At 44.4% G+C, this 24750-nt stretch overlaps 1 protein-coding gene across 1 annotated transcript in view; it reads right to left on the minus strand.

The window, feature by feature from the left end:
• The window catches only part of itih3a.1 (inter-alpha-trypsin inhibitor heavy chain 3a, tandem duplicate 1), a 60016-nt gene that overhangs the window by 29464 nt on the left and 5802 nt on the right, over positions 1-24750 (minus strand). The window contains exons 5-11 of the mRNA XM_055648305.1: positions 22048-22152; positions 20033-20195; positions 19825-19935; positions 19614-19742; positions 19121-19237; positions 12714-12882; positions 9041-9166 (exon numbers count right to left, since the gene is read on the minus strand). Coding sequence (XP_055504280.1) covers positions 9041-9166; positions 12714-12882; positions 19121-19237; positions 19614-19742; positions 19825-19935; positions 20033-20195; positions 22048-22152 — 920 coding nt within the window. The remainder of the gene's footprint in view (positions 1-9040; positions 9167-12713; positions 12883-19120; positions 19238-19613; positions 19743-19824; positions 19936-20032; positions 20196-22047; positions 22153-24750) is intronic.

Genomic DNA, 24750 nt, shown 5'->3' on the forward strand with positions numbered 1-24750 from the left:
CACCATTTAGATAATAGTCTGTTTTCCTGTTTTTGCCACCAAAATGGATAACCTCACATTTATCCACATTATACTGCATCTGCCAAACATTTGCCCACTCACCCAGCCTATCCAAGTTCCCTTGCAGTCTCCTAGCATCCTCCTCACAGCTAACACTGCCCCCCAGCTTAGTGACATCCACAAACTTGGAGATATTGCCTTCAATTCCCTCATCCAGATCATTAGTATATATTGTAAATAGCTGGGGTCCCAGCACTGAGCCTTGCGGTACCCCACTAGTCACAACCTGCCATTGTGAAAAGGACATGTTTACTCCTACTCTTTGCTTCCTGTTTGCCAGCCAGTTCTCTATCCACATCAATACTGAACCCCCAATGCCGTGTGCTTTAAGTTTGTATACTAATCTCTTATGTGGGACCTTGTCGAAAGCCTTCTGGAAGTCCAGATACACCACATCCATTGGTTCTCCCCTATCCACGCTACTAGATACATCCTCGAAAAATTCTATAAGATTCGTCAGACATGATTTACCTTTCGTAAATCCATGCTGACTTTGTCCAATGATTTCACCACTTTCCAAATGTGCTGCTATCCCATCTTTAATAACTGACTCTAGCAGTTTCCCCACTACCGATGTTAGACTAACTGGTCTGTAATTCCCCGTTTTCTCTCTCCCTCCCTTCTTAAAAAGTGAGGTTACATTTGCTACCCGCCAATCCTCAGGAACTACTCCAGAATCTAAAGAGTTTTGAAAGATTATTACTAATGCATCCACTATTTCTGGAGCTACTTCCTTAAGTGTTCTGGGATGCAGCCTATCTTGCCCTGGGGATTTATCGGCCTTTAATCCATTCAATTTACCCAACACCACTTCCCGGCTAACCTGGATTTCACTCAATTCCTCCAACTCCTTTGACCCGCGGTCCCCTGCTATTTCCGGCAGATTATTTATGTCTTCCTTAGTGAAGACGGAACCAAAGTAGTTATTCAATTGGTCCGCCATATCCTTGTTCCCCATGAACAACTCACCTGTTTCTGACTGCAAGGGACCTACATTTGTTTTAACTAATCTCTTTCTTTTCACATATCTATAAAAACTTTTGCAATCAGTTTTTATGTTCCCTGCCAGTTTTCTTTCATAATCTACTTTTCCTTTCCTAATTAAGCCCTTTGTCCTCCTCTGCTGGTCTCTGAATTTCTCCCAGTTCTCCGGTATGCTGCTTTTTCTGGCTAATTTGTACGCATCATCCTTCGCTTTGATCTTATCCCTGATTTCCCTTGTTATCCACGGATTTACTACCTTCCCTGATTAATTATTTTGCCAAACTGGGATGAACAGTTTTTGTAGTTCATCCATGCAGTCTTTAAATGTCTTCCATTGCATATCCACCGTCAACCCTTTTAGAATGAATTGCCAGTCAATCTTGGCCAATTCACGTCTCATACTCTCAAAGTTACCTTTCTTTAAGTTCAGAACCATTGTTTCTGAATTACAATGTCACTCTCCATCCTAATGAAGAACTCAACCATATTATGGTCAGTCTTGCCCAAGGGGGCACGTACAACAAGACTGCTAACTAACCCTTCCTCATTACTCAATACCCAGTCTAAAATAGCCTGCTCTCTCGTTGGTTCCTCTACATGTTGATTTAGATAACTATCCAACATACATTCCAAGAAATCCTCTTCCTCAGCACCCCTGCCAATTTGATTCACCCAATCTATATGTAGATTGAAGTCACCCATTATAACTGTTTTGCCTTTGTCGCATGCATTTCTAATTTCCTGTTTGGTACCATCTCCAACTTCACTACTACTGTTAGGTGGCCTGTACACAACACCCACCAGCGTTTTCTGCCCCTTAGTGTTTTGCAGTTCTACCCATACCGATTCCACATCCTCCAAACGAATGTCCTTCCTTTCCATTGCGTTAATCTCCTCTCTAATCAGCAACGCTACCCCACCTCCTTTTCCTTTCTCTCTATCCCTCCTGAATATTGAATATCCCTGGATGTTCAGCTCCCAGCCTTGGTCACCCTGGAGCCATGTCTCCGTGATCCCAACTATATCATAGTCATTTATAGCTATCTACACATTCAACTCATCCACCTTATTACGAATGCTCCTTGCATTGAGACACAAAGCCTTCAGGCTTGTTTTTACAACACTCTTACCCCTTATACAATTATGTTAAAAAGTGACCCTTTTTGATTTTTGCCCTGGTATTGTCTGCCTGCCACTTTTACTTTTCACCTTGCTACCTATTGCTTCTACCCTCATTTTACACCCCTCTGTCTCTACGCTCACACACTTAAGAAACCCTTTCCCTTTAACTCCATCCTCCACTATCCCATTCGACACCCCACCCCCCTTATTCAGTTTGAAACCACCCGTGTAGCAGTGGCAAACCTGCCTGCCAGAATGCTGGTCCCACACCTGTTAAGATGCAATCCTTCCCTTTTGTACAGTTCCCCCTTACCCCAAAACAGATCCCAGTGATCTAAGAATCTAAATCCCTGCCCCGTGTACCAGTTCCTCAGCCACACGTTCAGGTCCCGTATCTCCCTGTTCCTGCTCTCGCCAGCACGAGGAACTGGAAGCAAACCGGAGATAACAACCCTGGAGGTCCTGCTTTTCAGCATTTTTCCGAGCTCTCTAAAGTCACGCTGCAGAATATTCATCCTCTTCTTCCCGACATCGTTTGTGCCGACATGCACTACCACTTCCGGATGTTCACCTTCGCCCTTGAGGATTTTCTGCACTCTGTCTGTGACATCCTGGATCCTGGCACCAGGAAGGCAGCACACCATCCTCGCATCCCGTCTGTTGCCGCAGAAACCCCTGTCCGTACCTCTCACAATGGAGTCTCCCACTACAATGGCGTTGCCTGCCTTAGGCCTTTTTGGTTTTGGCTCAACAGCCCTATTCGCATCGCATGCCAGTCCGCCGCTCAGTGTAAACACGTCTTCTGTCCCAACAGCTTCTAAGTGGGTGAACCTGTTCACAAGAGGTACATCACCCGGGGACGTTGGCATTCCATGCTTCCCTCCCTTTCTCACTGTCTCCCACCTTCTCTCTTCCAGTACCTTAGGTGTAACAATCGTACTGTAGGACTTGTCGAGGAACGACTCCGTTTCTCGGACGAACCGGAGGTCATCCACTTGCTTCTCCAGTTCCCCAACACGGCCCTTCAGGAGCTCTACCTGGATGCACTTCTCGCATTTGTAGCAGCCAGAGGCACCAGCGGTGTCCTTGACCTCCCACATACTGCAAGTATCGCACTGAATCAGCTTGCCTGACATCTCCTTCTTTCGTCTCTACCTCTCAAGCGTATTGCGTGGTCTCCTCTCCTCTCCTCAGCCTCCTCGCCAAAGACTCTCGAGCCAAAGACTCACACTTTTCTCACAGGGCACTTCCCTCACAAGGGTACTCCCTCACTGCCGCTCACTCAGAGCCGTCTTGCTTAAATTGACTGATAAATTGCCTGATTTACCAATTTACAAACCAAATTCCTCAGTTTTCAACTGTTTTCACCCCTCTGACTCACTTCTCTCCTCCCACTTGGGCTAGAGCCAATCAGTCGTATCTCTTGCTAATCTCCTGCTGCTGTTGCTCCCAAATCTACAGCAGTTCTGAGTAAAGTCTGCCTGTGCTTGGCCTCTACTTTTCAACTGTTGTTGAAACTATTGTTGTATGATGTGATTTACACTCATTCAGCTGGCATATGTTTGATTCATGCGCTTTTTGATTTATGCACTCTTTTGCAAGCTCGCAACCACCAGATCAAATATGGGGTGCAGGTACCTAAGACTTGCTGCTAACGTACCAGTGCTCGACATTAGCGGTTGCCCAGGTGCCAATGGCGACCTAAAGTGTGGCCGGACAACCTAAATGCCATGCCATTTTGCCCGGCTCGGCAAGCAACGTTCAACTCTCAGCGGGCCCCCCTCTCTATCTCTCTCTCTCTGTCACTCTCCTTCTCTGCCCACCATCCATATCCATGTCCGGGTCTCCGCTCTCCGCTCGCTCCTCATTTGCCTTACACATGCGCACTGCCGCGACCTGCACACCCTCCTCCTGCACATGCACACAACCACGGCCAGCACATCAACGGCCATGGTTGTGCGCATGTGCCGCTCTGCACATGCGCACTGCCACGGCAACTGGTCGGCCACTTTCTCCCTCCCTTTGCATTGCTGTCAGGTCACCGCCTCGCCACGACCGCTGAAAACCAACGCAGAATCACTCCCTGGAGCTGAAGTAAACTACCAGAAACATTAGCTGAATCAACTATTACGCTTGTACCAAAAAAAAAAAAGATCTAGAAGAACCGGATTCATACAGAGCCATATCACTTTTAAATACAGATCAGAAAATCGTAGCAAAAAACTTTAGCAAGAAGATTGAGTAAATATATTAATAAATTGATAAATCCAGGGGTTTATACCTAAAAGACAATCATTTAATAATTTGAGACGCTTGTTTAATATAACGTACTCACATAAAACGGAAAAAGAAGATATATCAATAGTCTCTCTGGACGCAGAGCCTATTGCACTTTATCTGTTTATTTATTGTGTACATATATGGTCTATGGTATATAGACACACTGAACTTTTATCTCCTGTTCTGTAGCTATATTACCAAAAGTCTGACCTTGACCGCCTTTGGCTCGCTGTGGTGTGATTTCTGAGAGAACGCCGCCACCTACGGCCGTCATTTTTGGCCACCTCGCTCAGAGCCCCCCTCCGCCTTGTAAGGTGGCTGCTGCCCAATTGTTTGCCTCTCCTTCTAAAAAAGTTTGTGTTCACAAAATGAATTGTGGTTGTCAGGTGGCTGCAAAAAAGCCAAATTGTTTGCCTTGGCTTGGCTTTTAAAATCGTTGCAACAGTTGGCTGCCACCCCAAGAATCCATTTGCCGCACAATGTCTATACTAGCCCTCTGGAAACCAGTACCTTCAGCCCGCAACACCCATACTAGTGCAACAGAAACCCTCCCCCTCCCGTGTGATGCTGGGACCCAACGGGTCCCACTTAGTCTAGTCATATTTACATATTCTGTTAGGCTGCAGCAAGCAAGAATTTCATTGTCCGATCTGGGACACATGACAATAAAACTCTCTTGACTCTTGACTTGGACTTAAGCAAAAAAGGGTTCTTGGGAAATAAGAGCTACCTTAAATTTAGTTGCGTCTGGTTGGGGAACTATGGTAGGATGAAGACTATTCCATGCTTTAATTGTGCAGGGTAACTCCATGGAACAGCCAGCATCTCTGGATAGAAGAAATTTGGTGATGTTTCGGGTAGAGACCCTGCTTTAGATTTCCTCTGGTTTTAGTGTTTTTAGTTTAATTTAAAGATACAGCGTGGAAACAGGCCCTTCGGCCCACTGAGTCCACGCCGACCACCGATCACCCGTACATTAGTTCTATCCCACACATTGGCGGCGTAAGTCAAGAGTCAAGAGTGTGTTATTCTCTCACGTCCCAGTTAGAACAATGAAATCCTTACTTGCAGCAGCACAACAGAATATGTAAACATAGTACTCTGTAAACAATGTTATAAACGAGAAAACAAAACAGTATAGAAACATAGTAATAAGGTGCAGGAGGAGGTCATTTGGCCCTTCGAGCCAGCACCATCATTCATTGTGATCATGGCTGATCGGCCCCTATCAATAACCCGTGCCTGCCTTCTCCCCATATCCCTTGACTCCACTAGGCCCTAGAGCTCTATCTAACTCTCTCTTAAATCAATGTATATTTATATATGAATATATAACCATATAAATATATATATATACTAGACTAAGTGGAACCCGTTGGGTCCCAGCATCACACAGGAGGGCTGGTCATCCAACGCAATATTCCACCTCTCCACCAATTCTAATATTGGTGGCCAGTTGGTTGGGGGGCTTTCTGGAGCGCTAGTATTGGTGTTATGGGCTGAAGGGACTGGTTTCCAGAGGGCTAGTATGCAAATCGTGCGCCAAATGAATTCTTGGGCTGGCGTCTCAGTCAATCAAGCCTGTTGTGCTGGCAACTCACTCACTCATGGCTGGTGGGCTGGTAGTTGACTCACGGCTAATCCTTGAAATTCTATTTCAAGTAGGGTATAAGGCCACCAAATTCAAGTGCAGTTTCTTACCACTTCTAGCAGGGTGCAAGGCCACCAACTTCAAGTGCAGTTTCATACCATTTGAAGTAGGGTGCAAAGCCACTAAAGACAGCGAGTCGTGACCTCTCCCACCTCCATCTATCATAGACTGAGCTGCACCCACATTTCCGGGTTTTATAACCCCCCCCCCCCCACTGGAAAAGGTGTGGCTTTCATGGACTGATTGAAAGGAGAGAGACTCTCAACATTTAAAACAAAACTAATAACACTTTTATTTTTCATTGATGGGAAGAATTCTCTGCATCTGCTCAGCGGAGGGGGACTGAGTAAGATGGCCAAAAATCACAGCCGTAAGTGGTAGCGTTTTATCTAAAATCAATATACAGTGCAAACAGGAAGTAAGTGCATTTACAGTAGTGCCTTTTAACTTCAAGCCAAAGCACCCAAGCCACAATTTGCAGTAAGTAGTACCTTTCAACTTCATAGCTCCCAAGCCACCGTTTGCAGTAAGTAGTGCCTTTCAACTTCATGCCACCATTTGCAGTAAGTGGTGTCTTTCAACTTCAAGCCACACCCAAGCCATCATTTGCAGTAAGTAATGCCTTTCAACTTCAAGCCAATGCACCCACGCCCCCATTTGCAGTAAGTAGTGCCTTTCAACTTCAAGCCACACCCAAGCCATCATTTGCAGTAAGTAGTGCCTTTCAACTTCAAGTGAAAGCTCCCAAGGCACCATTAGCAGTAAGAGGTGCCTTTCAACTTCAAGCCAAAGCAACCAAGCCACCATTTGCAGTACGTAGTGCCTTTCAACTTCATGCCACCATTTGCAGTAAGTGGTGTCTTTCAACTTCAAGCCACACTCAAGCCACCATTTGCACTAAGTAGTGCCTTTCAACTTCAAGCCAAAGCAACCAAGCCACCATTTGCAGTAAGTAGTGCCTTTCAACTACATGCCACCATTTGCAGTAAGTAGTGCATTTCAATTTCAAGACACACCCAAGGCAAGCCAACCAGGGGGGAGAGAGGGGTGGGGGAGGGACTTTCTGGAGCGCTAGTATGAACCATTTTAGAACCAATAGACAATTTTTCACAAGCTTTAGAACCAATAGACATTTTTTTGCAAGCTTTAGAACCTATAGATATTTTTTGCAAGCTTTTGAACCAATAGACATTTTTTGCAAGCTTTAGAACCAATAGACATTGTTTGGCAAGCTTTAGAACCAATAGTCATTTTTTGCAAGCTTTAGAACCAATAGACATTTTTGCAAGCTTTAGAACCAATAGACATTTTTTGCAAGCTTTAGAACCAATAGACACTTTTTGCAAGCTTTAGAACCAATAGACATTTTTTTGCAAGCTTTAGAACCAATAGACTTTTTTTGCAAGCTTTAGAACCAATGGACATTTTTTTGCAAGCTTTAGAACCAATAGACATTTTTTTGCAAGCTTTAGAACCAATAGACATTTTTTGCAAGCTTTAGAACCAATAGACACTTTTTGCAAGCTTTAGAACCAATAGACACTTTTTGCAAGCTTTAGCTTTAGCCCTCCCCCCTGACGCCAGCCGGGGCAGCAGAGAGAATGGGAAATTTTGTAAAAACATTAATATCTCTGTCATTTTTAATTGATGGGAAAATTCCTCTGCACATATGCAGCGGGTGGGGGTGGGGGGGGGGGGGGGGGGGGGGGGGGTGGCTCTGAGCAAGGTGGCCAAAAATGACGGCCGTAGGTGGCGGCATTCTCTCGGAAATCGCAGCACAGTTCGCCAAAACCGGTCAAGAACAGAGTTTTAGTAATATAGATATGGAGTATGGATATTGGCAGGGATGTGGATGAGCAAATTTACGTGATGTACTGCATCTGGAGTGGAGGGTTGCCATGACCCCTCAAACATAGAATCCAACAGCAATGTGATGTCAAAATGAGTGGTCATCATGAGAACACAAGACCGTTAGGGGAAGGAGAAGGCCACTCAGATCCTCAAGCCTGCCCTTCAGTTCAGTATGATCATGGCTAATGCAAGAAAATATTGCAGTGTATATTCAATGTATTTCTTGCATGCAGCAAAAAGCACGTCAAGCAAAACAACCCTGTTGGGGAGGATAGCAGGGCATTGCTAGATAGAATAGGTACCGGAGCCTCAGCCCGAGGTCCCAGAGCATTCTCGAGTGGACACCACACCTCCGGATGTTGCAATGCTCTGCTTTGCAAGCAGGATGCTGAAGAGGCACGGAAGAAGGAATAGATCTTGTTCCCCAGAGGCAGGACTCCAAGGCCCCAGCAGTTGCAGCCTGCTGAAGAGAAATGTCTTAACAAATAGCAATGGCCTGGGATGCCTGGGGTCTGCAGCTCATGGTCACAACCCCATGCATCTTCCATCGTCCAACAGTGTGAACATTTTATTTCAATGTTTCTCTTTTATTCTCTGGAACTGCTTAGGAAATGTTCAAAGAATATTTCATCAGCAAAAAGTACACAAGCTCGGACATATAGAGTCATAGAGTGACACAGTGTGGAAACAGGCCTTTCGGCCCAACTTACCCACAAGAGCCAACATGTCCCAACTACACTAGTTCCACCAGCCTGCGCTTAGTCCTTATCCCTCCAAACGCGTCTTTTCCATGTACCTGTCTAATTGTTTCTTAAATAGTCCTAGCCTCAACTACCTTCTCTGGCAGAATGTTCCATACACCCACCACCCTTTGTGTGTAAAGGTTACCCCTCAGATTCCTAATGAATCTTTTCCCCTTCATCTTGAACCTACATCCTCTGGTCCCCGATTCCCCCACTCTGGGCAAGTGATTCATTTCTCTCATGATTTTATACACCTCTATAAGATCCAGGCGTCGACTTACACTCGTTTGGTTTCTAGTTTGGCATTTCGATAGATATTCATATGAGAGAATGCATTGGTTTTACTAACCGCTGTTTGGATCACCGTCAGTTAACAGAATAATCATGGAGACACTCCTTTCAGGCAGTTGCTTGTCTCTATGAGCTTTGTCCAGAAGTTGCACTGCTGCCAGCATGGGACTATTAATATCTGTTCCTATAACATAAAGAAATATCACGTTTATCTTTCAAAATCTTATGATCTGATATGCCATTTATTGTCACTATACATGTACAATGAAATTAAAAGCTGCTCGTTATGATCTGATATAGAAAGTTATCTGCTTTTGTCACATTTTTTCCGCTCTGTTATCAGGCCTCTGAACGCTCTTTCATAAGCTAGTGTACTGTTCGATTTTCCCTACCCCATTGCAGTCATTGGACTTTGTCTATGGAACTGATACGCTATAATGCTGAGAACAATATTCTGCACTGTATCTTGCCTTTCATTCTATGTATTAGAAACATAGAACCATAGAAAATAGGTACTAAAGTAGGGCATTGGGCCCTTCGAACCAGCACCGCCATTCAATATGATCATGGCTGATCATCCAAAATCAGTACCCCATTCCTGCTTTCACCCCATATCCCTTGATTCCATTAGATGTTAGAGCTGTATCTAACTCTCGCTTGAACATATCCAGTGAATTAGCATCCACTGCCTTCTGTGGCAGAGAATTCCGCAGATTCACAACTCTATGGGTGTAAAAGATTTTCCTCATCTCGGTCCTAAATTCTGTTCGGTTGAAAGGAAATAGTAAAAATTGGAAAGAGACATGGTTTTCAAGAGAAATTGGACACTTGGTTCGGAAAAAGAGCATGGAGTAAATGAGGTGCTTGAGGAGTATAAAGAATGTAAAAAAAATCTTAAGAAAGTAATTAGAAAAGCTAAATGAAGATATGAGGTTGCTTTGGCAAGTAAGGTGAAAGTAAATCCAAAGGGTTTCTACAGCTATATTAATAGCAAAAGGATAATGAGGGATAACATTGGTCCATTAGAAAGACAGAGTGGACAGCTATCTGCAGAGCCAAAAGAGATGGGAGAGATATTGAACAATTTCTTTTCTTCGGTATTTACCAAGGAGAAGGATGTTGAATTATGTAAGGTAAGGGAAACAAGTAGAGTAGCTATGGAAACTACGAGATTCAAAGAAAAAGAAGTACTGACACTTTTGAGAAATATAAAAGTGGATAAGTCTCCAGGTCCTGACAGGATATTCCCAAGGACATTGAGGTAAGTTAGTGTAGAAATAGCAGGGGCTATGACAGAAATATTTCAAATGGCATTAGAAACGGGAATAGTGCTGGAGGATTGGCGTACTGCGCATGTTGTTCCATTGTTTGAAAAGGGTTCTAAGAGTAAACCTAGCAATTATAGACCTGTAGTTCGACTTCAGTGGTGGGCAAATTAGTGGAAAGGATACTTAGAGATAATATATATAAGCATCTGGATAAACAGGGTCTGATTAGGAAGAGTCAACATGGATTTGTGCCTGGAAGGTCATGTTTGACTAATCTTCTTGAATTTTTTGAAGAGGTTATTAGGGAAATTGATGAGGGTAAAGCAGTGGTGTTGTCTATATGGACTTTAGTAAGGCCTTTGACAAGGTTCCTCATGGAAGGTTGGTTAAATGGAAGGAAGGAAGGAAGGAAGGAAGGTTCAATTGTTGGGTATTCATGGTGGAGTAGCAAGATGGATTCAACAGTGGCTGAATGGGAGATGCCAGAGAGTAATGGTGGATGGCTGTTTGTCAGGTTGGAGGCCTCAAGGATCTGTGTTGGGTCCACTGTTGTTTGTCATGTACATCAATGATCTGGATGATGGTGTGGTAAATTGGATTAGTAAGTATGCAGATGATACTAAGATAGGTGGTGTTGTGGATAATGAAGTAGATTTCCAAAGTCTACACAGAGATTTAGGCCATTTGAAGAATGGGCTGAAAGATGGTAGATGGAGTTTAATGCTGATAAGTGTGAGGTGCTACATCTTAGCAGGACAAATCAAAATAGGACGTACATGGTAAATGGTAGCGAATTGAGGAATGAAGTTGAACAGAGGGGTTCTAGGAATAACTGTGCATAGTTCCCTGAAGGTGGAATCTAATGTAGATAGGGTGGTAAAGAAAAGCTTTTTGTGTGCTAGCCTTTATAAATCAGAGCATTGAGTATAGAAGTTGTGATGTCATGTTAAAATTGTACAAGGCATTGGTGCGACCAATTCTGGAGTGTGGTGTACAATTTTGGTCGCCCAATTATAGGAAGGATGTCAACAAAATAGAGAGAGTACAGAGGAGATTTACTAGAATGTTGCCTGGGTTTCAGCAACTAAGTTACAGAGATAGGTTGAATAAGTTAGGTCTTTATTATTTGGAGCGCAGAAGGTTAAGGGGGGACTTGATAGAGGTCTTTAAAATTATGAGGGATGGACAGAGTTGACGTGGATAAGCTTTTCCCTTTAAGAATAGGGGAGATTCAAACAAGAGGACATGACTTCAGAATTAAGGGACAGAAGTTTAGGGGTATCATGAGGGGGAACTTCTTTACTCAGAGAGTGGTAAAGGTGTGGAATGAGCTTCTAGTGGAAGTGGTGGAGGCGGGTTCGATTTTATCATTTAAAAATAAATTGGATAGGTATATGGATGGGAAATGAATGGAGGGTTATGGTCTGAGTGCAGGTAGATGGGACTAGGGGAAAATAAGTGCTCGGCACGGACATGTAGGGCCGAGATGGCCTGTTTCTGTGCTGTAATTGTTATATGGTTATATGGTTATATCAATGACCTACCTATTCCTTCTTCTTAAATTGTGACTTCAGGTTCTGGACTCACCTACATCAGGGAACATTCTTCCTGCATCAAGCCTGTCCAATCCATTAAGAATGTCATATGTTTCTATAAGATCCCCTCGCATCCTCATCCCGTGAATATAAGCCCAGTCGATCCATTCTTTCATCATATGTCAGTGCCGTCACCCTGGGAATTAACCTGGTGACCCTACGTTGCACTCCCTCAATTGCAAGAATGCTCTTCCTCAAATTAGGAGATCAATACTGTACACAATACACTAGGTGCAGTCTCACCAGGGTCCTGTACAACTGCAGTAGGACCTCCTTGCTCCTAAACTCAAATCCTCTCGCTATGAATATTGTACTTGAGTTTAACTTGATTGTATTTATGTATAGAATTTTCACAGATGCTGAATAACATCTGTATTTTTCTGAAAATGTGTATGGAGAATGAACTCCATAAATAGCCTTCTGAAATAAACTGCCCTTTATATGTTACATCTCACAAATGTATAGTAGACTATAGACCACCTAGACTATGGATCAAGGCATTAGATGTTGGCATTGACATGGTGGGCCGAAGGGCCTTTTCCGCGCCATATGATTCTACGACTATGATTATGAAGATGTGGGCAAAGATTTTCTTTGAGAGGAGCTTACTGAGTACAGGGTTTATGATGCGCCTGTCAATGTAACAGAAATGGTTATTCTTCAAAGGTTATACCTGGTCTGAAGGATAGTCTGAGCCTGCATTTGGATGTGAGAAGTGACATATAAAGACTGTTTATTATATTTCCTTGAGGGAAGGAAATTTGAGATTTATATTGAGGAATAAACATTCCCCTTTTGCATTAACTGATCTAAATATGAAGAGTAAAATAAAAAGATTGGTTTTATTCATGAAAACTAAAAACCTTACCTCCTGCAGCGCGTATAGTTCTTACAAATGTTTTAGCTTCAGCCACATTCTCTGGTGTTGCTTGAAAAACAGTATCTTTCCATATTGAATGCTGATCATCAAAGATAATGATGGCAAAATGATCCTGTTCATGCATATCAGCCAAAATTTTTAAAAGAGCTTCATTTGTCTGTAAGAGATGAAATATACTGCATCTGTATAACCAATATTGCTCAGCTGTTTAAGGAACAGCCAATGTTGTTCCGCTGTTTAAGAAGAGCAACAGGAACAAACTAGGAAATCAGAGGCCAGTCAACCTTACAACAGTGGTAGGGAAATTAAACGTTAGAGATACGGCATGAAAACAGTCCCTTTGGTCACCAAATCTGCAGCGACAGCAATCACCCCATACACTAGCACTATCCTACACACCAGGGGCAATTTACAATTTTACCAAAGCCAATTAACCTACAAACCTGGACTTCTTTGGAGTGTGTGAGGAAACTGGAGCACCCAGAGAAAACCCACGTGGTCACTGTGAGAACATATGAACATCGTACAGACCACACCCGAGGTCAGGATGGAACCTGTGTCTCTGGCGCTGTAAGGCAGCAACTCTACCGCTGTGTCACTGTGCCACCCTAACATTTTATGATTGAAGAGCATTCCTGCTGATAGGATCTACCAGCATCTGGAAAAACATAGACTTATGTATTATACCCCCCACACTGGATCCCTATCAGTTTGCCTACCGCAAGAACAGGAGTACGGAGGATGCCATCTCAACGGCACTTCACTTCGCCCTCTCCCACCTTGGCAACAGAGACACTTATGTAAGAATGCTGTTCATCGATTACAGCTCAGCATTCAACACCATTATTCCATCAAAACTGATCACCAAACTCGGTAACCTGGGCATCGACCCCTCCCTCTGCAACTGGATACTGGACTTTCTAACCAACAGACCCCAGTCTGTGAGGTTAGACAAGCACACCTCTTCAACCCTCACCCTGAACACCGGCGTTCCTCAGGGCTGTGTGCTGAGCCCCCTCCTCTACTCCCTCTTCACCTATGACTGCACACCTGTACATGGTACTAACACCATCATCAAGTATGCAGATGATACAACGGTGATTGGCCTCATCAGCAACAACGATGAGCTGGCCTACAGGGAGGAGGTCCAGCACTTAGCAGCATGGTGCGCTGACAACAACCTGGCCCTTAACTCCAAGAAGACCAAGGAGCTCATTGTAGACTTCAGGAAGTCCAGAGGCGGCACGCACACCCCCATCCACATTAACGGGACGGAGGTGGAACGTGTTTCTAGCTTCAGGTTCCTGGGAGTCAACATCTCCGATGACCTCTCTTGGACCCACAATACCTCTACTCTGATCAAGAAGGCTCATCAGCGTCTCTTCTTCCTGAGGAGACTGAAGAAGGTCCATCTGTCTCCTCAGATCCTGGTGAACTTCTACCGCTGCACCATCGAGAGCATCCTTACCAACTGCATCACAGTATGGTATGGCAACTGCTCTGTCTCCGACCGGAAGGCATTGCAGAGGGTGGTGAAAATTGCCCAACGCATCACCGGTTCCACGCTCCCCTCCATTGAGTCTGTCCAAAGCAAGCGCTGTCTGCGGAGGGCGCTCATCATCGCCAAGGACTGCTCTCACCCCAACCATGGACTGTTTACCCTCCTACCATCCGGGAGGCGCTACAGGTCTCTCCGTTGCCGAACCAGCAGGTCGAGGAACAGCTTCTTTCCGGCGGCTGTCACTCTACTAAACAACGTACCTCGGTGACTGCCAATCACCCACCCCCCCCCACTTATTATTATTATTTTTTTTAAATTCAAATCGTTTGCTATGTCGCTCTTCAAGGGAGATGCTAAATGCATTTCGTTGTCTCTGTACTGTACACTGACAATGACAATTAAAATTGAATCTGAATCTGAATCTGAATCTTATTAGAGATGATCAGAATGTGGAGGAGGTCATGACCTTATGAGTGAGTTTTTGGAGTGGGTGACAAAGATGATTGAAGAGGCTGTGGCTATCGTATACGTGGACTTTAGTAACACGCTCAACAAGGTCCCTCACGATCGGCTGATCAAGTAGATGAAGGTACATGAGATCCATGGAGGTGTGGTCGATCGGATTCAAAGTCAGAGGGTAGTGGGGGAGGGGTACTCATCTGACTGGAGATCTGTGCTGAAAGGCCTGCTTCCAGGCTGCAGGACTCCATGACTATATCATTAAATTAGATGTAGGTTTTGATGCTGTTTTTCCCTACTTAATGAAAATTTGAAGAATCTATGAATCGTAGACACTCAATGGATCAACGATTATCTTGACTAAATAAGTTAAAATTGACAGCACAGTGATGCAGCTGGTGGAACCACTACCTCACAGCTCGAGAGACCCAGGTTTGATCCCGACCTTAGATACTGTTTGTGTGGAGGTGGTACATTCTTCTCGTGACCTCATAGCTATTCTCCAGGTAATCCAGCTTCCATCTACATGCCGAAAACATGGTAGGTGAACTGGCAACTATAAATTGCCAACAGTATAAGAGAAAAAAAGATGGCGGCCGTGAGGCGCGCGCCAGTACAGTCCCTGCTTCTATGTAACGTTCTTTTGTCATTCTATGTTACAAACTCCTCCTGCATACTCAATTACGACCAAATTGAGTTGCTTACTATAAGGGCAAGATCGAACAGAGTTTTGGGATCTCCGACCCTTGCACAAACCCTTCCTGTGGAATTACGCACCAGGAACACCTCACCTGGGCCACACTCCGGGACCTCTCCTAGGCCTGGCTGACGGCCTGGTCGACGGCGAGCAGGAGTCCGGGCTCGGTTCAGGAAGCGGCCCTACCGGCCTCCACTACCGGCACTACTTCTCTCCAACGTCCAATCACTTTGGAACAAGATGGACGAACTCCAGCTTCTGATCCACACAAGGAGAGAGTACAAAGAGCCATCTGCCACCTGCTTCACGGAAACCTGGCTGGATCAATCTGTTCCCGACTCAGCAGTAACCCCACCCGGCTTTACCATCTACAGAGCCAATAGATCGGCAGCGCTGTCACATAAGTCCAAGGGAGGGGGTATCTGCTTCCTTGTCAATCAACGCTGGTGCAATAACATCACAGTACAAGCACAACACTGCTCCCCTGATATTGAATTCCCCTGTTTGAACATCAGACCATTTTATCTACCAAGAGAATTCTCATCAGTTGTGTTAATTGGCGTCTGTGTCCCACCCGACGCTAATGCTAACACGGCTATGGATAAGTTAGCACAGCACATTTCCTCTATGGAAAGCTCACGTCCTGATTCCATCATTATAGCCTTGGGCGACTTCAACCACAGCTGTCTAACTAAAGAACTCCCTAACTAAACTCAGCAAGTTACATTCCCGAGCAGAGAAAACAATATATTGGATCATTGTTACACTAACATCACTGGCGCTTACCGTGCCTTTCCTCGTGCTCCACTGGGTAGATCTGATCATGTAATGCTGCTGCTCATCCCCGCATACAAACAAAAACTGAAATCCATCAAGCCCAAAACAATAACCGTTAAGTCCTGGTCAGAGGATGTCATCGAAACGTTAAGGGGATGTTTTGAATGCACTGACTGGGACCTCTTCCTCGACGCATCTGGCAACAACATCGACATGTACACTGACGTGGTGACGTCATATGTCCGCTACTGTGAAGAACTGTGCGTCCCCAACAAAACTGTGACAATACCCAGTAATGGTAAACCCTGGTTCAACAAGGATACACAACTTATTCGCAAAAAGGAAAATGCAGCCTTCATTAATGGTAACAGTGATCAGTACAAAACAGCAAAATATGAACTCAGGGTTGCAATGCGGAAGGCAAAGTCAGCTTATTCAAAGAAATTGGAACAACAATTCAAAACTCATAATTCAAGAGAAGTTTGGAAAAATCTACAGAAGATGACGGATTACAAAAAACGTCCTGTTCCCATCCCAGATGAGGATCCGGACTTACCGGAAAAACTGAACACTTTTTATGCACGCTTTGATAATGCCACCCCGCCATCCATGCCCCCTCTCCACCTAACTCAGCACCATTCACCATCTCTGAGGAGGAAGTTAGAGCAGCCTTCAAAAATCTTAATAAAAGAAAAGCGGCAGGGCCAGCCGAACTCAGCCCCGCTGCTCTCAATCACAGTGCAGCTCAGCTGGCTCCTGTGTTCAGCTCCATCTTTAACACCTCCCTCAGCCAACGTAGAGTCCCGCAGTGTTTTAAATCATCCATTACCATCCCTGTGCCCAAGTCTTCCAAGGTTAGCTGTCTGAACGATTTCAGACCTGTTGCACTAACATCAGTTACCATGAAGGCCTTTGAGCATATAGTCCTCACCCATCTGGAAACACACACTGCCCCCATCATGGACCCCAACCGGTCTGTTGAGGATGCTATTAATTTAGCTCTTCACTACTCCCTACATCATCTGGAATCACCGAACACTTATGAACGCATCCTGTTTATAGACTTTAGCTCGGCATTTAACACTATACACCAAAAAGAGATGTCGTTTACCAAAGGCGGGTATTTGCTGAATGGCTGAAATGTGACTTTCTGGTCAATGTGAGTAACCTGGAACTGTCTCTACAATAAACTGCTGGACATGAGCATTCACCCAGCCATGTGCCATTGGATTCTGCACTTTTTGACAAACAGACAGCAAAGAGTCAAAGTGGGTGAAAATCTCTCCAGCCCTCTGACTCTCAACACAGGAGCCCCCCAAAGGTGCGTTCTGTCACCTCAGCTCTTCTCACTTTACACCAACAACCTCACATCCCAATGCAGCTCAGTCAAAATTTTCAAATATGCAGACGACACAACAATAATTGGCCTCATCTCAGACAACAACGAATCACAATACCATCAAACAGTCGACAGCGCAGTCAAATGGTGCGCAGACAACAACCTCCAGCTTAATACATCAAAAACCTTAGAAATCATCATAGACTTCAGACGCAAACAAAACCTCAAACCCCCAGTCCATGTCAACTCCCATCCCATAACCTCCACAAACTCATTCAAGTTTCTGGGCACCTATATCTGCAATAATCTAAAATAGCACATCAACGCAGACCACATCATCAAGAAAGGACAACAACGCCTATACTTCCTCAGACAGCTCAAAAAGTTCAGAGTCCACAAACACCTCCTGGTCCGTTTCTATCAATCCATCATCAAAAGCATCATCACCTCCTCAATCACAGTCTGGTACGGAAACACTGATAGTCACTCACTACACAGATTACAGCGCATTAGCTCCAAGGCCTCCAGGATCATCAACTCCCCCCTCCCCTCAATCCATTCCATTTATCTCCAACGTACCTCAAAACGGGCATTAAAGATCATATCGGACCCCTCCCATCCAGCAAACCACATCTTCCAGTCTCTCCCTTCAGGGAGGCGCCTCAGGTCATTTGCCACAAAATCCACCCGCTTTAAAAACAGCTTCTTCCCCTCAGTAATAAGAACTCTCAATTCCCCCCAATAACAGACAATACTAGAACTCTTGATGTATACAGTGTCTTGTCTATGGTCTTTGTCTGTTCTTTTGCACTATGTATTGTTGGTGAGATTGTGATTTGTGATGTGGTATGGATGCACTTTATTACTGTGATCTGTGTTGTTATTAGTGTTAATGTGACTAAAGCAGTGTACCATCATGTACCGAACCCAAATATCACCAACCCTGGTCGTGTGGAAAATAAAGATTCTATTCTATTCTATATATTCTATTCTGAATTGTTTGGGGAGGAAAAAGGCTTGGAATGAGTGGGCTGAGGGGCCCATTTCTGTTTCTCTGAGGTGTGACTCAAACTCCCACCAGAAATTGTAATTTGCTTCTTGTGTCTTCCGTTTAACGCGAGTCCTGTGATGTTTTCAAGATAGAGTGAGATATAGCCCTTGGGGCTAATGGAATCACTAGATATTGGTAACAAGCAGGAAGATGGTATTGATTCTAGATGATCAGCCATGATCATATTGAATGGTGGTGCTGTCTCGAAGGGCCCACTCCTGCATCTACCTTCTATGTTTCTATGTTGTAGGGCATTCGTGAGGAAGACAAGTTTGATGGAAAACATCACTTAAACAAATTAACTGACCAACAACTTTCAGATACTTGGCTATTTGCAAACCAGGTGCCTTGCTTCCTAACTTAGACGTGTAACTATACTTCTCAAAATTTCACTAGGTGGGAAGTACTGCGGATGTAAAAACAATGAATGTACAAAAACAGCCTTTCCTTCCAATCTCATTTTGGCAGTTATGTGGCACAAGTGAATTGGCCACTTGTCCATGCACAGATCTGGGCAACTTGAGGTGAAGAGAGCAAACAACACACAATTTCCCTCCCAAACATTTCTTACCTGATGCATTTTATTCCCTGACATGGATCCACTGTGGTCTATCACAAACACAACATTTTTGGGAATCTTGGTTAAGTTAGCTGGTGCAAAATGATGCACAAAATATCCATTTACAATCTGAATTTAAAAAAAAAATAAGAATAATCAGAATACATTAACAGTTTAATTTACTTTATAGATACAGTGCAGGAACAGGCCCTTCGGCCCACCGAGTCCATGCAAACCAACAATCCCCTTTGCACTAGCACACACGACACACTAGGGACAATTTATAATTCTTACCAAAAATAATTAATGTACAAACCTGTACTTCTTTAGAGTGTGGAAGGAAACCGGAGCACCTGGGGAAAACCCACGTGGTCATACAAAATGTACAGACAACACCCATAGCCAGGATTGAAGCAGAATCTCTGGCGCTGCAGGCAGCAACTCCACCGCTGCTCCACCGTGCCACCCTTTAGTGTCATCAACGGTTTTCATTAAGTACAGTTACCTGGATACTGCCAGCAGACAAATCTCTATTGACATCATAATATACAAAGAAGTCTCCATTCAGAACCGTGTCATGACAGTCAGGGCATTTGCGCTGTTGTTCCAGAGTTGGTTTGAAGGATATGTGGGCCTGAACGAAACATGGAATCAGTGTTAACCTGTCCTCTTTTGTCCTTCACAATAAAACAAAATAAAATGTGCAGTTTTTGTACCTTTGTTCCACTTAGTGTCTTTTTCACAAGAGAAGTCAGATTATTCATTTGGAAAGTGGAATTAACATCCAGAAAGGAAATGCCTTGTGGTTCAAAAATGTGTACATCAATCTGGAAACAAGAATTCAAAATGTGTAGATACTTATGACATGGACAACATCACAAACAGCCAAAATACATGAGAATTAGTGCCACTACGGAAATGTACCTGGAAATGTTTTACCAGTTGCTTTGGGTTCACTCGGATGTTCATTTCATATTTACCCAGGTTCCGTTTTAATAATTCTTCGTAGGTTAATTCAAATGTGACTTTCTTAGTTGATCCAATATTAACTGAAACTTGAAACTTTTCCATTTTTCTTCCAGATACCCTTTAGGAATGAAAATAAATAGTAGACAATAAACATTGCATGAAATTTATCAAAGTTTATATATAAAAGTTCTCACTGATTTCTGTCTGAAGAAGGGTCTCGACCCGAAACGCCGCCTATTTCTTCTCTCCATCGATGCTGCCTCACCCGCTGAGTTTCTCCAGCACTTGTATCTACCTTCCGTTTATTCTGTGGTCACATTTCTGTCAGATAATAAATTCTGTCCATATAATGAGGCAACAGAAGGACTTGGACAAATGAAGTGTCTACACAACCTCAGGGCGTGTGCTCAACACAGGAATTGTTTTTGAAATGTGATCACTCTAGTAATGCAGGTAAAAGCCACAACTGGAGAGTGCATGACCAGGTAACACAGAATGGAAACAGACTCTGAACAAAATGCATTATACTACATTTCCCAGAGAAGTATGGTGCTATAATGTACGTGCTCACTGGGATCTTGACCTCTGAAGAAGCCCAATGCAGAACGTATAGGCACATTTAAAAATGTGTGAGAGAGGGGGAGAGAGTAGAAAGAGAGGAGAGAGAGGGGAGAGAGAGGGGAGAAGGGAGAGGAAAGAGAGAGGACAGGGAAAGAGAGAGGAAAGAGGAGAGGCATGGAGAGAGAAAGAGAAAGAGAGAGAAAAAAGAGAAACAACATAATCATAGAAACATAGAACATAGGCGCAGGAGTAGGCCATTCGGCCCTTCGAGCCTGCACCGCCATTCAATATGATCATGGGCTGATCATCCAACTCAGTATCCTGTTCCTGCCTTCTCTCCATACCCCCTGATCCCTTTAGCCACAAGGGCCACATCTAACTCCCTCTTAAATATAGCCAATGAACTGGCCTCAACTACCTTCTGCGGCAGAGAATTCCAGAGATTCACCACTCTCTGTGTAAAAAACGTTTTCCTCATCTCGGTCCTAAAAGATTTCCCCCTTATCCGTAAGCTGTGACCCCTTGTTCTGGACTTCCCCAACATCGGGAACAATCTTCCTGCATCTAGCCTGTCCAACCCCTTAAGAATTTTGTAAGTTTCTATAAGATATCCTCTCAATCTTCTAAATTCTAGCGAGTTTGATCACCCCTGACCACGGTAGGAAAGGCGGAATGAAGGTAAAAGTTATTTATCTTCCATCACAGTGGGGAATGTGAGGTCACCGAAAAAACAAGATGGACGTGCTGCCTGCGCTGGTGGGGACTCGGCGGGATTGCCGTTTGGACATGCTGAGAAGGCAATGAGATACTCATGCAGAAGAATATAGGGTATCTTCATGCAAACCATATAAGGTTTGTACGGTTGGAAGCTAGAGGCAGGAAACATGTTCCCGATGTTGGGGGAGTCCAGAACCAGGGCCACGGTTTAAGAATAAGGACTAAGATATTTAGAACGGAGACGAGGAAACACTTTTTCTCACAGAGAGTGGTGAGTCGTGGAATTTCAGTGAGCACGGTGTTTGTAGGGACATCACGCCATCCTGGAGTTTGGTGCGAGTGACTGTTCGGGCGGATAGAGAGTGACAACAGTTGGTACAACTCTGGTCACATCACGGTGAAGGAGCGTGTGTGTGGCCCGGTCATTGAACTGATGGCTGTGGATCTCCGCTTATGCTGTGTGCCCTGGGGGATCTCACACGCCGCTCGCTGTGGTAGCTGTTTATGTTTAATCTTTATGTCGTTTTGTATCTGTTGCTTTTTTAGGATGTATGACTGTATGGTAAATCAAATTTCACTGCATCTCAAGGTACACGTGACAATAAAGGACCTTTGAACCATTGAAACACTGAATTTCATTTCAGAGGGCAAGGAGATATGAATGAAGGAGGACTGAAACAACGTGTTCTTACTTTACGAGCCCTGCAGTCTGTCCCCGTGAAACTGCTTGTTGGTACTGTTTCTGGGCAACTTCTTTCTCTTTCACTACTCCCACATAGGTCACTCCATCCAGAGTCCTGCAAAGGGGAAAAGCACACGGTTGTTATCACAGAGTTGATGCAGTCACCTCCCCCTCTCATGCACCACCCTCTGGTCTCTGTCTGGATTATATTTATGCTAGAAACAAAACTTTGCACAAACACATTATATGTCGGCTTAAGGATAGTGAGAATTTGCATAATTGGGTTATGGTGGATACATGGATAGGACAGGTTTCGAGGGATATGGGCCAAATGCAGGCAATTGTGACATGTTGGTCGGTGTGGGCACGATGGGCCAAAGGGCCTGTTTCCATGCTGTATCACTGAAGAAGAAGAGATGGGGTGAATGTACATACTCCGTACAGACAGCACCTATAGTCAGGATCGAACCTGGGTCTTTGGTGCTGAAAGGCAGCAACCACCGTTGTGCCACCGTGCTGCCCCCGTTATCCAAGTTTATGAGGAGATTCTGGGAATTGTATCGAAATACACAAGTTGCGGTTGTAAATATTCAATAAATGAATTATCTCGTAATCTATATTACTAAAAGTCTGATCTTGACCACTTCCTGTTGTTCTGTATATTGATTTTAGAAAAAACGCTGCCACTTACGGCTGTGATTTATGGCCATCTTACTCAGAGTCCCCATCCGCTGCGCAGGACAAGAGGATTTTTCCCATTGATGAAATATAAAAGAGTTATTAGTGTTTAGAAAATATTGAGATTCTCTCTCCTGAAGGCCACGGTCTTTCCGGAGGGACGATAAAACCCGGAAGTGTTGAGTGCCTCAGTTAGTCCCTGCAAGATGGGGGAGCGAGAGGGTCATGTCTAACAGTCTGATCTGTGAATAACACTGAACACATGTCCACTAAACTGTGAGTGCCCTTAATGTGGTTTGAAAATGCGTGCTAAAAGTGTTTTTTGTTTTGATAATGCATGCTAAAAGTGTGTTTTGGTTTGAGAATGCTAAAGTTGCTTTGCCTAATTGAAAAGTTGATTTGAGATTGCAATTGAAAAGTTGCGTGGCCTAATTAAAGTTGCGTGGCCTAATTAAAGTTGCCTTGCCTGATTAAAGTTGCCTTGCTTAATTAAAGTTGCCTTGCTTAATTAAAGTTGCCTTGCCAAATACAACAGGTTTGTATTGAAAATGCGCCTTTTAACTGTGCCTTATTGAAAAGTGTGCAACTATTTTTGGAAGGCAAAACTGTGATTAAACGTTTTATTAGATCAGGACTGTGTTTAATGCAAAATTGCCGCCATTTCCGTGACTTCGCTTAGTGGATAATGGCGCTGATTGCGTCATTTCCGCTTAGTGGAGAGGTGGCGCTGAGTGCGTTATTTCCGCTTAGTGGAGAGGTGGCACTGTGTGCGGAAGGCCCACACTGAAGACGCCACCCTGAACGTGACTCCAGAAGTCGGGCATAAGCCAGTCAGTCCACAAGCCATGAGTGACTGCACTGCCAGCCCACCAGCCATGAGTAAGTAAACTGCCAGCCTACCAGGTGTAGGTTTCTCAGCTGCCAGCCTGCCAGGTCTGAGTGACTGTACCCCCCCACTGGCCAGCAATATTGGAATTGGTGGCCAGTTGGGTCCCACCAGCCCTCCTGTGTGATTATACTATAATTCTGTGTTTACATGTGAATTATAGCCCCTTTACTAGAACAGAATGCTACAAGTGCACTGTTCAGAAAACTCAGGACCCTTTTTATATTGCACAGAATTACAAAGGGGAGCTCACATTCTATGCAGCAAAGAGGATTACATTTGGAATCAATCTGCACCGAGTTCATTTAGTCAGAGTAATCCATTGGTGAATTCACAATTGGAAAAACATTAATATATTACCGTAGGTTCACACCTTTACGTACTACCTGTTGCCCAGCCTCTGAGGAGAAAGCACATTATCCACTGGCTGCTAAAGGTCAGGCCATGCATCAGCTTACATATGAGCCTTTGGTAGGGAGTTTTTGAGGGTCTTGCCGGGGAATTGTAAAGACTGCAGCTTCACGGGGCCTCGCGGCAATGGCGGTGGGGCCGCGTGAGTCAACCCGTCGTCAGCGGTCGATGAGGGCATGGGGGAACTTCCATGAGGGGGGGGGGAGGGCAATGGAGGACCTGGTGTGGGGGGACCACCGTGGGGGGGGGGGGGGGGGGGGGGGGGGGGGGGGGGGGGGGGGGGAGAGATGAAAGGAGCAGCCGGTGGGGGTACTTAGTAACTATGTCAGCGCCGTCTATGTGGCGACTATTTGCACGCCTTGGGTACACAAGTAAAGAATTTCACTGTGTGTTGTCACATGCAACAAAAAAGTATCCATTCCATTTTCGTGCGATCTGGAGCAGCATTCCTGATGATCCTAACTCCACATGAGAAAATGTCCTTGACAATCTGTTCTGCCTCTTTATCTTTCCAGAATGCTGCCATGTTTGCTTTATAGCTCAGGCATCACTTACATTGCAGTCAAGGTCCTTTGGAAACAAACCAGACCTGATTTCCATAGAGGTTTGAGAGTTTAGATGCAGAGGGCTAGAGAGTAGCAGATTTTGACAGCAACTGTGCTACTCAGCTTTAACCATTCACACACACAAATGTTGCCTGACTTTTATTCCTAGTATCTGGACGTGCTTGTGGACGAT

The sequence above is a fragment of the Leucoraja erinacea genome, chromosome 16, assembly GCF_028641065.1.
Source record: "Leucoraja erinacea ecotype New England chromosome 16, Leri_hhj_1, whole genome shotgun sequence".
NCBI lineage: Eukaryota > Metazoa > Chordata > Chondrichthyes > Rajiformes > Rajidae > Leucoraja > Leucoraja erinaceus.